At 43.1% G+C, this 15,872-nt stretch overlaps 1 protein-coding gene across 1 annotated transcript; it reads left to right on the top strand.

Moving 5' to 3' along the window:
• The first annotated feature begins 7,910 nt into the window (after window positions 1–7,910).
• Window positions 7,911–14,490, top strand: gosr2 (golgi SNAP receptor complex member 2). The gene is made up of 6 exons (XM_082166269.1): window positions 7,911–8,089; window positions 8,559–8,623; window positions 10,644–10,752; window positions 12,416–12,548; window positions 12,662–12,802; window positions 13,800–14,490. The coding sequence occupies exons 1-6, from the start codon at window positions 8,061–8,063 to the stop codon at window positions 13,959–13,961; spliced, it is 639 nt and encodes a 212-aa protein (XP_082022395.1). The 5' UTR covers window positions 7,911–8,060; the 3' UTR covers window positions 13,962–14,490.
• Window positions 14,491–15,872: the final 1,382 nt, after the last annotated feature.

Raw genomic sequence — 15,872 nt, 5'->3', positions numbered from 1 at the left:
CGGGGACTGAGGGAGGTCTGGGAGGATTCAGTCTCCTAGCTCCTTTAAGGAAGCGGATGACTAAATCGTTCCTTCCTATTGACTGACCAAGCGTTGTTTCTGAGAACGCTGCTATAGCCGCCACATAAACTTTGAGCGTGGAGGGGGCCCTGCCCCCATCCAACAGCTCTTGTAGGAAGGAAAGCACCTCCGTCACATCACAATTTGTGGGTGACACACCACGGGCTGTGCACCAGCCCGAAAACACTGACCATTTCGAAGAATAGAGTCGTCTTGTAGACGGAGCTCTAGCCTGCGTGATCGTGTTTAATACTCCTTTAGGGAGTCCAACATGTACCCGTTGATGGCCCAGACATGAAGGGACCATAGATCCGGGTGAGGATGCCAGATCGAGCCGCGGGCCTGTGAGAGGAGATCTCTCCTCACTGGTACTGGCCACGGGGCAGTACTTGCTAACTGCATCACGGCTGGGAACCAAGGTTGGTTTTTCCAGAGCGGTGCTACCAGCAGTACTGAGCATCCTTCTTCCCTGATCCGTTCTATCACCTGAGGCAGGAGAGAGACGGGGGGAAAAGCATAGAGCGGGCGGCGGGGCCACACATGGGCCAGCGCGCTCCTGCTCTTGGAGAAAAATTCTTGACAGTGAGCGTTTTCTTGAGACGCAAACAGGTCCACTTCCGCTCTGCCGAATTTCTTCCACAGCAGTTGGACTGTCTGTGGGTGTAGGGACCATTCGCCTGCCGGAACGTTGTTCCTGGACAGTCTGTCTGGTCCTATATTCATGATCCCTGGCACGTGCGCTGCTCTGAGCGAGCGCAGGTTGCACTGAGCCCATACCAGGAGGCGTTCTGCCAGCCTGTACAGTTTCTCGGATCTGATGCCGCCCTGGCGATTTATGTAGGATACCACAGACATGTTGTCCGAGCGGACCAAGACGTGGTGACCTTTTATTTGGGGACAAAAACGCGTCAGCGCGTTGTCTACTGCCAGCATTTCGAGGCAGTTTATGTGCAGGAGCTTCTCCCGTTCTGACCACTGGCCGAAGAACGGTCTGCCCTCGAGCAGCGCTCCCCATCCCGAGGTGGACGCGTCCGTGGACACCACTTTCACCCTCGAGGAAGTCCCCAGGCTTACACCTGATTGGTACCAGTCGTTCGCTTTCCAGGGTTTCAGCGCTGTAACGCATTTCTGATTGACCCTGAGGCGAAGCAAACCGGGTGCCCACGCTTTGCGTGGGACTCGCGCTTTCAGCCAAAACTGCAGCGGGCGCATGCGGAGCAGACCCAGCTGGAGTACTGACGATGCTGAGGCCATGAGACCTAGCATCTTCTGAAATCTTTTGAGCGGGACAGACGCGCCGCAGCGAAAAGAGTTCGCTGTGCGTCGAATGTCTACCGCGCGCCGTTGTGATAGTCGCGCTATCATGGATAGTGAGTCCAGTTCTGTGCCCAGGAAAGATATTTTCTGACTGGGTGACAGGGAGCTCTTCGCCCAATTGACACTCAGACCCAAATCCTCGAGGTGATCGAGTAAAATGGTCGTGTGTTCTATGAGCACTGCGCGAGATTGCGCTAGAATCAGCCAATCGTCCAAATAATTCAGCACTCGTATGCCTCTCATTCTGAGGGGTGCGAGCGCCGCGTCCATGCACTTCGTAAATGTACGGGGTGCTAGGGACAAGCCGAACGGCAGGACTGTGTACTGATATGCCTGGCCCTCGAAGGCGAATCTCAAAAATCGCCTGTGACGTGACGCTATCTGTATTTGAAAATACGCGTCTTTCAGATCTATTGACACAAACCAATCTCCTTGGCGAATCTGCACAAGGATTTGCCTGGTCGTGAGCATCCTGAACTGTCGCTTCACAAGCACTTTGTTCAGTTGCCTTAGATCTAGTATGGGTCTGAGACCCCCGTCTTTTTTCGGTACCAGGAAGTATCTGCTGTATAGCCCTCCTTCGCTCTGATCTTGAGAGAGGGGTTCTATGGCCCCTTTTCTCAATAGTTTCGTCACTTCGGCTCGAAGTAGATGTGCTACTTCTGTTTTTACCGTGGTCTCGACGCGCGCCACATAGCGGCGAGGGCGTCGGCGAAACTGCAGCGAATAGCCTCTTTTTATAATGTTCAGCACCCACTTCGAAACCCCGGGCAGCTTTGCCCATGCGTCTGCATGGATAGCTAGGGGTCGAATACGAAGCGCGCTCCGCTCGCTCAGCGATGGAGAAGCTTCTGTGTGCTGTAACACAAGCGTGTCGCTCGTGACATTTGAGGCATGGGGCGCGCTGATGACAGCGGGCAGATTGCCCGCGCTCGACTCCTCTACGGTGGTTAACCGCGAGGGGGAGGGCTGGGCGGTTCCCGTGGGAACTGTCATGTCTATGTGTGGATGTGGGCGCGGGACAGCGGGCATATTTATCACACCGAAAACATCGTTCGCTTGCGTGAAGCGAGTGCACGTTGGTTTCGTTTTTACAGAAACCGTGAGACATGCGTAACGTGGTGTTAGTGGGCACTGGGTAGTGGGCACATTCACCATGTTTGAAGCGCAACCGACCTGAGTCGGTTTTATGTGCGCGAGCCCTGTGTGACAGGCTGTGCTTATGTGTAGGGATGGGCACTGGGCAGTGGGCATTCTTACTACACACGAAACACCATCGGCCGTGGCCGGGACACCAGAAAATACGCTCTTTTGGGGATTTATCTGGGTAGCCGTGAAAACGGCATTTGTGTGCAGGCAAGCGGGTGACAGAACCGACTTGTTGGCTGCAGAAAACACTGGAACAGTCACATTTTCTGGAACTGGACGAGCGAATAGCTTTGGTGTGAGTCCGGCCGCAGCGGGACTGGAACACCGTCGTTTTCCAAGCTGTGCTAGGACGACTTCGGGGCCTCGGGCTTCACCGTAACCTTAGGTCGCGGGCCGCGTCCTGCGGGGCGGCGACCGGATGAGCGGGAGCGCGGTCTCGCGCTTCTGGCCTGGCGGCGCTGTGAAGTGGAGGCAGTGGACGGTGGCTGTGGCTGTGAGCTCTGAGCAGACGGTTTCGCACGGCCTGCTGCAGAGCTGGAGCGCTTCGGGAGGAAGTGCTTCATAGCCTGAGACGCTTTCTGTACCTCTGCGAATCTCTCCGCGAAATCTTTGACGGAGGATCCGAAGAGGCCTGCGGCGGAAAGCGGGGCGTCGAGGAACGCGGTGCGCTCAGACTCGGCCATTTCCGAGAGCGTCAGCCATAGATGTCTCTCAGACACGGTGAGAGAAGCCATAGTCCGTCCAATGGCTTGCGCTGCGGACTTAGTAGCACGAAGGGCGAGGTCCGTGGCACTCCTTAAGTCCGGCACGCAGATCGCGTCAGGTCCTTCCTCATCCAGCTTACGGAGGAGATCGGCCTGGAAGATCTGGAGCGTTGCCATGGTATGCAACGCTGACGCAGCTTGCCCGGCGGCGGAGAAAGCGCGGTGGAGCAAGCTCGACGTCGTGCGGCAAGCTTTAGAGGGTAGGGCCGGCTTAGCGCGCCGTCCAGCGGAGGGCGGGCATAAGTGGGCCGCTATCGCCTCTTCAACCGGCGGCAGCGAGAGGTATCCTTTGTTCTTGGCATCGTCAACAGCGGAGAATGCCAAAGAAACAGCAGGACGCACTCTAGCAGAATAGGGGGCGCTCCAGGACTTGGCGACTTCTTCGTGTAACTCAGGAAGAAAGGGCGCCGGCCTGGACACAGGTGAAGCGCGCTCCCCAGGCAGGAAAAATCCATCCAGCCGGTTGTGAGCGGGCTGCTCAGGCGAAGACCACTCGAGGCCGAGGCTCGCCGCGGCCTGTGCGAGTACTCGCATGAGTTCCGTCTCTATGGAAGCTCTCTTGCCTGACGAAGTGCGGGCAGGGGGCGCGGGGTCCTCAGAGCCCGCCCAATCCTCACTGCCTGACGCCAGGATAGAGCAGGAATCATCCTCTCCCAGCAGGGCTTCCTCATCCGCGATATCAACGGAAGCGGCGGCAGACGGCGGCCGCTGTCCGTCAGGAAGCGAAATAGAAGAAGCCGGGGAAGCAAGCGGGCGAACCGGCGAGCTTTGGCGGCTGAGGGAGGGTTCCGGGGCCCGCTGGGCACGGCGCTTTTTACGGCGCGACGCCGCGGCGGGCGGGGGAGCAGTCTCGGTGAAGACGGCTAGGCGAGTCCTCAGAGTCGCCATTGCCATCAGCTCGCAGTGAGGGCATCCGCCGTCAGCGAGCGCGAGAGCTGCATGTTCCTCACCCAGGCAGGAAACGCAGATCACGTGGCGGTCCCCGTCGCTGAGTGTGGCTCTGCACGAGCCGCAGGAAGGCATCTTTAAAAAGACGCTAGCTCTTTTAGAAATGTGTGTCGCAGCGGCGACACACACACACAGAAATACAGTGTAATAAAAGAGAAGGATATAAGCGCCGGAAAGCGCAGCAGGAAGGCAGGAAGGCGGCGCGGCCAGCGACTTCAGTGACTCGTCCCGCTGAAGGTGCTCTCTCTCGACGGCGCGGCTCCTAATCCAGCTCCAGCGATGCGTGTGCTTCGCTTGAAGGATGAAAAATCAGATAATAGCTGCCTGCGAGCGATATTTATAGGCCTAGACCACGCCCATTTCGGCGGGACGTGACGTAGCGGGCGCGAAGTGCCCTGATTGGGTCTGACGTCACGCCAGGCCTCGCTCGATAGGCTGCTGCAGTTGCCGCAGAGCAGCCAATAGGCGCGCGAGCTGTCTCGCCTATGTCTGCATTGCTGCTGCAACGCGTTTTGCATTATAACAAAATTAAGGATAATTTTTGGCTTCAATATCTCGCGGAAAAAGGATTTTCCCCTAGCGTAAGATATCTTACGCAGTACGAGAGACCTCTCGTAAGAGAACCATGACAACTAATGAAAACATACCAAGCAACCATGATGACCAAGGAAACACAGGAAACAATGAGAAGCAAACTAAAAGTCCATGAAACTGAAACAATAACAGAACGTGACAGCGTCACATGAATTATTTTTTTATACATTGTTTTGTTTATATGAAAACTGTGTAAATGGATAGAACTTTTATATGCAATTCAAATACAGAAATCTCAGGCATAAATATTTATTTGTGTGTGCCCAACGCTGAAGAACCCTCTTACAAATACAGAGGCAAAAGCACAAAGGCTTATAGGTTTTTATTAGATCTCAGTAGGCCTAACCTCTCATCATCTGAAACACAAGTGCGTTATTCTTCTCCTCGAAATAAAAACAAGAATGAATGAGAAGACCGACGTCTGGCATCCAAAGATTTCTGCCCCTGGAGCAATTTCAGCACCATTCATGATATTTCTCATGACATCATAGATTACCACCTTTACCTGCTGTCAAGATAAAAGACACCGACTGGAGTTCTTTCCACCAAACATTAAACTTAAGTGGCTAAATAACATATTATTTTCTCTTTATGCATGAAAAAGGCACAAGAACACCTTGTGATGTTAATCACCACAGAACAGCAGTGTTGTTGCTATGGTGTCTGATGTAACGCTGAAAAAAATTGACAATTAACCCAATGTTTATTTTGTAGTACTTCTATTAATTTCTTAGTAAAACAGGTCATCGGGGGCATTCACAAATCACCAGCACCTGACAAAACCCCCTGCCTCTGGTTCTCAGGTGTGTGAGTTTGTGTGATGGCAGAAGGTTGAATGATGTTCTGTCGCTGGAGGACAGATTGCTTTGACATGAGTAACCTCTGAAAATATGATCGAAAACATCAACCAGCCTCATTGCTCTCTATCTACTTCCTATTCCCAGAATAATCATTCCTGTTTCTCTCCACCTCCATTTCTCATGACTCCTGTCTGCTTATTCCTGTTAAAATCTCTCTCTCTTTCCCTGAATATCCCTCTTGGCCTCAGGAGGTGTTATGACAGTAAGGATGGAGTGTGTGGAGAGCAAGAAGGAGCATGAAGAGAGATAGTGCTGGGGGCGAGCTGGATGGAGGGTAGACGAGAGTTAAAAAAGGGGCACTGTTTCAGAAATGTAGCCTGGAGAGACAGACATCCACCGCCACCACACTAATGTTTTGGAGGGGGGCTAAACATCAACACCAGTCAAAACAGGTAGCTGCCCTGATCTTGAGTAACACACACACACACACACACACACACACACACACACACACACACACACACACACACACACACACACACACACACACACACACACACACACACACACACACACACACACACACACACACACACACACACACACACACACACATTAATGAACACATACCGACACCCATAATTACACACACCTCAATACACCTCTGAGAGTGAATGACTGGAATCATATTGACAGTGTCATTCCTACTATGCAGTAAAGATAGTACTGTATTCTTTTATATACAAATATATACACATTCCAAAAGCATTTAAAAACATTTCAGTTTTTAATCATAAGCTGCGTTCACTGGAGGAAGTAACCATAGCAAAAATATTTTTTGAGCGCTTTCGATATAGGATTTATGTTAAAAAACATATGCACTGGCATTTTTTTCTTTTCTGTGTAGATTATTACACTTTATTAAATTACAACACAGACAGTATATATAGAAAATGTATAAACTGTAGGAATAATCCGACTGTGTAATTTTGTATGAAACTGTCTTATTCTTTACACACACTCACACACACAGACCTGTCTCTAGGGAATTCAGTGATGACATTGTTGAGGTTTTACCACAGGGCATAAAAAAAAAAAAAAACAATGTTGCAAAATCAATGTCACTTTCATCCACTCACTCGCTTCAAACTGTAATGAACAGGTCAACAAACAACCACCTTGTCTGTCTCTCTTGTGGAAATTTTGATATCATTATTCTTGTGTCTGTCTCCAGGCATGGGAGGCACCAGATCTGACTAGTGTTTTCTGATACAGGGCTGCGGAAACCAACATAATTAGACAAAACTGGGATGAGCGAAAGGAGTTGACAAAACCTAGCCCCAAGAAGTTTTGTCATTATGTTCTTCCTGTCACTGACGCTCCATCAAGGGATGAAAGTCGACACACCTTCCCCCAGGCCTCAAGCTGTAACCATACAATAAGAGTGATGGAATTTTCTTTCATAAAACTGCAATTGCTGTGTGATTCATGTTTTACATTAATGATGAATGGGATTGAGGTTTACATTAATAGCTGTCATTTAAAGGGCTTTACGGAGCAGATTTCTGAATGCAGAGATCAAATGGGGAAAATACCTTAATTCACATGATTTAAGATTAAAGCTGCTTGCTACTAATTGCTGTTCACATTCTAATCTAAACTTTCAGATCTTCCTTACAAAAACTTAACACTGTGTTAGTTTCCACCAAAACACAGGGCTGTATTTTTGTACCGGGACAACATTTGATGAGCCTCAGTCAGCCACACAGTATTAAAACGCTTTGTTTATCTACCAGTTTAATGAATTAATGTCTTGTCTTCTAAAATCTTCTATTTTTTAACGTCTGTTTTATTCTGTAATTAGAAATTAACAGTGTTCATCTTATAGTTATCATTTTAGTTCATCAAATAAATCTCCATTATAAATGTAGACTATTACTAAATTTTAATTTAGATAAATATCATATAGATAAATGTTTATAGGTCTGTAGTAGGCTAACTGTAGTAGGCTAACCAGTGTTTTTGATCATTGGCCAAGAGATTAAAACATATATCATGTTTCCATATTCCATATCTTTAAATTGTGCCTGGTTTCTTTGTTTAGCCTAGGCTATATGATTGTAGTTCTGAATGTAATTTGATCTTGTTTGGTCTGTTGTACTATAAATGAATTAATGAATTAATGAATAATACGATGCTGAATACCATCCGCCACAGCTGGCGCTGTTCTCTCGTCTAGCAGTGTTTTTACAGTCAGGCGGTTGAGAGGGCACCTAACAGAGGTCCTTTTTCTTGGTGACGTGTATGCTTGAAATCGATATGTGAAACTAAACGAAACGGATGATAAAACATTGCATAACTTTCGATTAGAGGCTTTTTTCTTTTTCTTTTACCGTGTTTTTGGTGGCGCCTTTAACCGTCCCTGAAGATGGAGATGCTTTACCATCAGACCAATAAGTGAGTTTGTTCATTCTGCTGATAATTTTGAAATAAATTAGCTGGCTTAACAGTAAACAGAGCGTTTTCATAAGTTCGGTACAAAATGTAACAAATAAAAGGCTCTTTGAAATCTATTGTATAGTAATGTGACAAGCTGCTTTGGTCTGGCAGCATCTGTTAACCTAAATGAAGAAGATAATGTTGCTTTGCTTTCTCTGTATTCTTCCTGTTTATGAATCTAATATTTTTGGGTATTATTATTATGCTTAATTATAGTCTTTCAACTGTTTAGTGTGCCAAAAGTGAGGTTAAACTCTAATGTAGAGCATGTATAATGCTATCACCTGGCTGACAGCAGAGACGTCACACTAGATAGCGAGACATCCATATGAACCTATAGTCCCCTAATGTTTCTAACACCAGTGAATAATGTACAGTGTGTTTAACCCTCTCTCTCTTCTCACACATCCGTGTATTTCACTTCCAGACAAATTCAGGAGGTTCAGTCTCAGATGGGACGACTGGAGACAACAGACCGACAGTCAGTCCACTGTAAGTCAGTGTGTGTGTGCTTACAATAGAACGAATAAAGATCCTCAGAGACGATAGGATACAAATAAGACACATACTCTCAAACATTATGATAGTCAGAGCTAGGTAGTGTGGTTTATAAATATGAATTTCACCTAAAGGCTGCTTCCTTATCCTCGATTGGTAATGTGTCTACCCGATACATATCCGTACTCATGTACAGGGATATATAAATACACTATAAAGCATAATCTTAACTGCTAAATGTGACTGAAAGACATGAAGATATTATAAACATTAACATTATGATTTTTTTTTTTTGCTTTGAAAATGTACTTGATTTTTAAATCCATACATGACCAAGTATATACCAGGTGTCGTATAGGCCGTACCATTTATTGAACCAGAATGTCAATATTGTAGCACTACATTTACCGTAAAACAAATTTTTGGTCTGTCCAATTTTTAATGTCATGAGACAACTCTTTTTTTTTTTTTTTTTTTTTTTCGTACATGGAGCTGTTTGATGGTCCTGCACTCAGAAAATGAGTTGTTTCTGTGGCAATGCCCATAACTATGCCCATTTTTTGTTGATAAATCTTCATCTTTATTCTCTTGCAACATATTAAAGAACTGAGAAAGAGCACCAGGTAACACCAGTTATAATAATGTAACATATAACCAGTCCTAGGCCTGGTTTACACCTGCGTACCGAATAATATTTAATTCTAAAAGTTTTGTGGTTACATGTGTTTTCCACGACCTCTTCGCAAAAATGTATTGACCCCATTCACACCAGTAAAAATACTCTTGTGATTGGATAACCTAGATGTAAAACCACATGCAAACTGCGTCCAGTCTTCGAGGCACAGTCAAAGTCATTGTGGTGCCACCACCGGGTGCCACTGACCACCTGATTGTTCTGTAGAGGTGGAGCTCATGCAAAGAGCCAGGCTGGTGCCACTGCAGGAAGGACAGGGAGGAGTGATGGGGTGGGGGGCATGGAGAATGAATGCTGGATAGGAGGGTGAGAAGTGTGGAGTGGTATGGTTTGTGTGTGTGTTTGAGGTGGTGTTGTGGCTCTGTGGTGAGTCTGAATGAGATAACCGACTCCTACCCATACTGATGACATCATATGAGATGTCATAGGCGGGAAGGATGCGTAACGTATGCGTAAGTTTGTCTGTGTGAGAGCGACTGTGAGATTGCATTGTCTCAGTGGGTGGGGGTCAGGGCAAGACTGCCTGTGTGATAAAACTTTCCCACCAGTCTGTGGTTCTCTCCAAGGAAGCTGCACTCATTCCCAATCTGTGGATCTGCATGTCAATGCTTGATTCCATCTGTACCTGTTACTTATTTTAACTCATTGCAACTTCATGCTATATTTTCATGTATTTACACTTGTTGCATTTAAAATGGCTAATTGTAGCTTTTAGTGTTTTGTTTAATAACATAGAATGAAAAAATCTGCCAAATATTGTTATCACACACATACATACAATTTTTTTCACTCATTGTTTCATAATTATTTGTATATCCACTATAATATATTAGAAATTAATAATTGTATTCAGCAAGCATGCATTAAATTGATGTAAATTGGCATTTAGATATTTATTCTTACATAACTTTTACATTTTCTATTCTATTTTTCAACAAAAAAAGAAAATTAAGCAGCACAACTGTTTTCAACATTGATAATAATAAGAAATGTTTCTTAAGCAGCAAATCATCATATTAGAAGGATTTCTGAAGGATCATGTGACACTGAAGACTGGAGTAATGATCCTGAAAATTCAGCTTTGATTCCCAGGAATAAATTACACTTTAAAATAAATAAAGATAAGTAAAGAAAAGTCATTTTAAATAGTAATTATATTTCACAATATTAGTTTTTACTGTATTTTTGATCAAATAAAAGCAGCCTTGGTGAGCAAACCATCCCCAACTTGAATGGTAAAGTACCTGAAGTACTTTGTTATGTACTTGATATGATTGTTATTTGTGTACTTATATTTTCTGATGCTTGTGTTTCTTGCAGTACTTGAGAATGAACTTCAAGCCAGAATTGATCAGATCTTTAATCAGCTGGAGCGACTCGAGATACTAGCCAGTAAAGAGCCACCAAACCGCCGCCAAAATGCCAAACTGTGAGTGCATCAGTAAAAATATCCACTAGTGCCTTCTTGAATCCAGTCCTCATCTTGATCAGAGGTTGCTTTCTGGAGAATTGCCAACTAGAGCAAAATAAGAGCTAAATTAGATTCCAATTTGATCTTTAATCAGTAAGCACAGACTGATAGCAGTCCAGAATGTGAGTAAGTGGAAGCTGGACTATAGGACTGTTGGATGGATGACTACCTCAACGTTGTAGGTTCAAAGATCAGGAGATTCATAAGCTACCGCACCATGACAAGGCAGGTTGCTCTGGGAAGATTGTCCCTGTAGTAAATACATAATGTAAGTTGCTTTGAATAAGAAAGCCACTGCCAAATGAAGAATAATGTGATGTGATGCGAGGTGATGAAGGTTAGGAGTGTTTGTGTTGTGTGCCGCCCCGTGGCAGTGGGATCCAGTGAAAACATTCCGTCTGCAGTCACGTCATCACCAACATTCCTGTTGTGTGTGGCAAAGCTTGGCTAAAGCACTGCGCAAACACACCTGAGGCCAACACACCTGTTACACCAACTCATTCACAAAACACTGAATATCGTACAGACACTTCTTGAAGAGTGCCTGTCTCACAATGTGTGAGCATGAAACCAGGTTAATGTTGGTAAGTTGGTCTAATCAATGGGAATCCTAGTTTTAATGGAAGGAGCTTCAGACACTTCTGTAATTTAAGTGATTGTTAGAGCTATATATGTTCTAATACATAAATGTTTTTCTGTATTTGGTCAAAACAGCTGAACAATAAGGATTTGATCTGTTGGCCTAGTCAGCCCATTAGTTCAGATTGGTTTTGTCCTGCACATATTATTATTGGCCCTACAACAAAATCAATACATTTTAGAATTTTTTTAAATAGTAAAAAATAAATGTAAATTATATTTAGTATATATATACATTTTCTTCTAGAATGATCATTTTTATAAAGCTTGTATATTTAAGTTAAGTCATTTCACTTAAATGACAATTAATAGGTCATTTTCATTGCCATTTAAGTGAAATTATTGAACTTAAATATACGAGCTTGATAAAAATGATCATTCTAGAAGAAAATTTCAGATGGCACTTCAGAGGCTTTTGCATCTGAACTCTTCATACACACACACACACACACACACACACACACACACACACACACACACACACACACACACACACACACACACACACACACACACACATATATATATGCTAATGATTACATAATTTTATTCATTTATTTAATAAAATAAATGTTACTTTTAGCAGTGTGATTATTATTATTAATATTAATTGTAATGGTATTTTCATATTTTTTTTAAATAAATTATTTTTTAGCAATGTAATAAAAAAAAAACCATGTTAATACATACAAAATCTCAAATTTATTTTTTTCATTTTCAATAATAGCTTGACAGAGTTCCAATAACTGGCCTGAAAATGTCTAATACTAGCCCTGAGCCCTTGTATTATCCTTACTGTTGAGTCCTAAATGGTGTAAATAAATTGTGAAAAGTTTGATTCAAAATACATTTTTAGCCGTTTCTGAAAGCAAAACCTCTTTACACTTAATGAGCAGGTACTCTACAACTATTGCATCACCAGACAATACCGGCGGGCTGCTGTGTGGTCCAAAAGATACTCAGTGTGTTTTTCTTTCTGTAGGCGTGTTGATCAGTTAAAGTATGATGTGCAGCATCTTCAGACAGCCCTGAGGAACTTCCAGCACAGACGTTACGCTCGCGAGGCTCAGGAGAGAGAAAGAGAGGATCTCTTGAGTCGAAGCTTCACAACAAACGTCAGTAGACCACACACACGCCTTCTTCTGCACAGTTTCCCAAACTCATCAGTCTATAAACGTACATCACACTACAAAGAAGGCATGATTTTGACAGTGTTTTTTTTGTGTAGGATGCTGACACCTCCATCCCTATTGATGAAACCCTGCAGTTTAGTAGCAGTCTACAAAACGCTCACAGAGGAATGGACGACCTGCTGGGCTCAGGCTCCAGCATCCTAAACGGCCTGAGAGACCAGAGGAGCACACTTAAGGTCTGTGTGACACACAGAATGCAGGGCGGATTGCATTTGGAGACCAGGAAGGGGAATTTTTTTTATCCTCTTATCAGGGTGTTTCTAAACATTTCTAATAGTGCTTGACTGATTGTTGATAAAGTGCCGATCGCTGATAATACAGTTTAATGATAGCCAAATGAAGTGTTCACAAGATTGAGGAAAAACAGTAGATGTATTGATCCATTTAAAATTAAATCATAACAGTTTTAGGCAGTGATATTTTGCCATTATTTATGTACTATTATATTAGTAGCTTTTAATTTGAGTTGTTTTAGTAATTTTGTTGATTTTTATAAAAAATAAACTATTTTTATTATATTTTTTGTTAGTTTTTAGTATTTGAACTTAAACTTATTTTATTTCAGTTTGTGGCCAAGGCAACATTTCTAATTTCTTTTTCATTTTTTTTTTAATTTAATTGTTTTTCATCTAATATTTTATCATATTTTATTTCAGCTTTTATTTTAATGCAGGGTTCCTACGCAGTTTGGAATATGATTTTAATAATTTCCGGTTCTAGATAAGTATGGAAAAAAAAGAAAACAGAGTATGGAAAAATATTTGTGTTTCCAGACTATTGCCTCTTTTCTATTTTAATATGGTCTGAAATTTGAGACTGAAAAAGTATGGATTTTTTTTTTTTATGGAAATCGTGTAGGGTCCCTGTCAATTAATGAAAATGTTTTAGTTAACAATAACAACACTGGTTTGAGGTCATGCATGTGCATTTAGACGCTGACAGTGTGTTTCCAGGGAGGAGTATGTGTTCTTCCTGAAGCTCGTCTGATTATCACAGAGCGTGAGAGACCGCCTCTGACTCTGGTTTTGGGGAAATGACGGGGGTGATGTGTACCTCAGATGTTTTACTGAGTGAATGAATGTCTCTGTTGCTCACAGTGTTAAAAAAACACTATTCAGAAAACTGTAGATTCTTGGTTACATCTTGCACCTTCTCTCTCTCTCTTTTTTTTAGGGTACCCATAAAAAGATGTTGGATGTCGCAAACATGTTGGGTTTGTCGAACACGGTCATGCGTTTGATTGAGAAGCGAGCAACACAGGACAAGTTCATCATGATGGCTGGAATGCTCGCTACTTGCTTTGTCATGTTCCTGGCGGTTAAATACCTTAGCTGAACTTTCCCAACTTTAGGCGACCTTGCTCCTTGATCTTGTCAGTGGCTCATTCCGGTTTTCATGCCACTTGCATCACATCTATAAAAATTGCAGAGGTGTGCTAAAGGAAATCACACAACTGCTTCTTTGCAGGATGACTGTCAGTCTCATCTTCACAAATCTTTTTTTTCTGTCTATTCTTTCTTCATTTACTGTATTTTGAAAGACATTGAATCTTTTCATAACTTTCTGCTCAGCTGACTCTCAAATAAGCAGATTGAACATTTGTCTCTGCTAGTCTGAACTAGCAAGATCAGTCCTCCTGTAGCTCAGGTGATATAGAGAGCAAATAGTCATTAAAATGTACTTTTAAAATTGTTTAGAGAATTGGTCTGCTATCTGGCTCTTCATCGTCATCTTTTGGAGAACAAACCAAAAACGTTTGGTTATTCAGTGCTGTGTTGGTTTTGTACTGTATTATTCCTAACACTTCAAACCTGTAAATACAGATTCTTAGACATTTTTGTGCAATAAACTCATCATCCATATACATCCAGCTGCCCTGAAATGTAAAACTTGTTTCATACTGTTAAACTGTCTTCGCCTGGATCTAAGCAGGAGCCACAGCCCCCGGCAAACAGGAAATGAGACGTCTTATTGGACATCTGCTGCATGGATCTTGACGCTCTGTGTGCGCACATTCACACATGCTCAGGACCCCAGCAGCATAATCCCCAACAATGTCCCCCTGGAACAGTCACAACATTTATGTGTTTGCCACTGTTGACAGCAGGTTCGTTGACAAGACGAAAAAGATACCATAATGTGACATCAGTTCCTAATATAGGCTTAACTGCTAGTTTATTTTAATTATTTGTTTATAATAATAATGCTCAATAATTATGCTTTTTTTGTGTGTGAAAATGAGATAAAAATGATGTGAAAGTAGAAAAAGAGTCACCTGCAGTTCTTTTCCATAGTCACAAATTGACAGACTTGAGGATTAGAAAGAAGATATGTTACAAATGTACATAGTCATTAATGCTTATATTTGCTCAAACACATTTTAAGGTATTAAAAAACTGCCTCCATAATCTAACAAGCAGGCAGCATTTGTAACTGAAAGATCTTATATCGTCACCTTCCTAAAATAATTGGCCAAGTCATTTTTTGACAAAAAAGATTTTTTATTATTTTGCATCTCCTCATGATCCTGGCCACCTCTGGTAAACTCGCACACATCCTCAGTTGAACAGATCATGCAATTCTACCCCTGGCCTGTAGTATAATGGCCTGTAGTATAATGGCCTATGTCGAGAGTGTGACTTTTTATTCTGAAAAAATGACATGGCCAATTATTTTAGGAAGGTGATGATATTTAACATAAAATATTACTTCCTATATGGTTTCTGGTGAAAACTTTGCAACAAGACAGATTTTTGATAACTAAAGCCAATCTAAGGCAAGTGAAGTACCATCCAACAATGCCATCTAGTGTAATTTGGGTGAACTTCATTGGGGTGATAAATTAGGGCCTATTCTGCCAAACCCTTAAGTAAATATATCACTAAAATCTACCTACAATAAAGAAACCAGTGTTACAAGTTCAAGTTCATTTATATGGTTTCCACAGTAAGGTAATCCATCCCAGAAGGTGCTCTTTGTGTGGGTTTTGATCATAGTGCGTTCATAAATAGTTTGGCAAGTAACATTGAAAAAAGGTTATTAATCAGTACACGGCCAGTAGAACCTTTCTTAGTGGGTGAGGATAGGCATAGACTACTTTTATGGCTGACTGTTATTTTATCAGGTTATTTCTATGTATACCAGAGCTTATTTATTTTCCCCAATGAAGTCAAATTCAGGCATAGATGACCTTGCAATTTGTCTGACTTACTGCCACTTTCTGATGGCTTGCAGCTGGTTTTGCAA

Source organism: Leuciscus leuciscus, assembly GCF_965113295.1.
Source record: "Leuciscus leuciscus genome assembly, chromosome: 1".
NCBI classification, from domain to species: Eukaryota; Metazoa; Chordata; class Actinopteri; order Cypriniformes; family Leuciscidae; genus Leuciscus; species Leuciscus leuciscus.
Note: the sequence above shows the minus strand (reverse complement) of the source record. Positions and strands in the feature narration are given on the sequence as shown.

What these genes read in the sequence shown, in the direction of transcription:
- gosr2 (XM_082166269.1), top strand. Translation starts at nt 8,061, where the DNA reads ATGGAGATGCTTTACCATCAGACCAATAA. An exon ending in GTCGAAGCTTCACAACAAAC is followed by an intron (nt 12,549 to 12,661) that starts GTCAGTAGACCA and finishes TTTTTTGTGTAG; the next exon opens with GATGCTGACACCTCCATCCC. An exon ending in ACCAGAGGAGCACACTTAAG is followed by an intron (nt 12,803 to 13,799) that starts GTCTGTGTGACA and finishes TCTTTTTTTTAG; the next exon opens with GGTACCCATAAAAAGATGTT.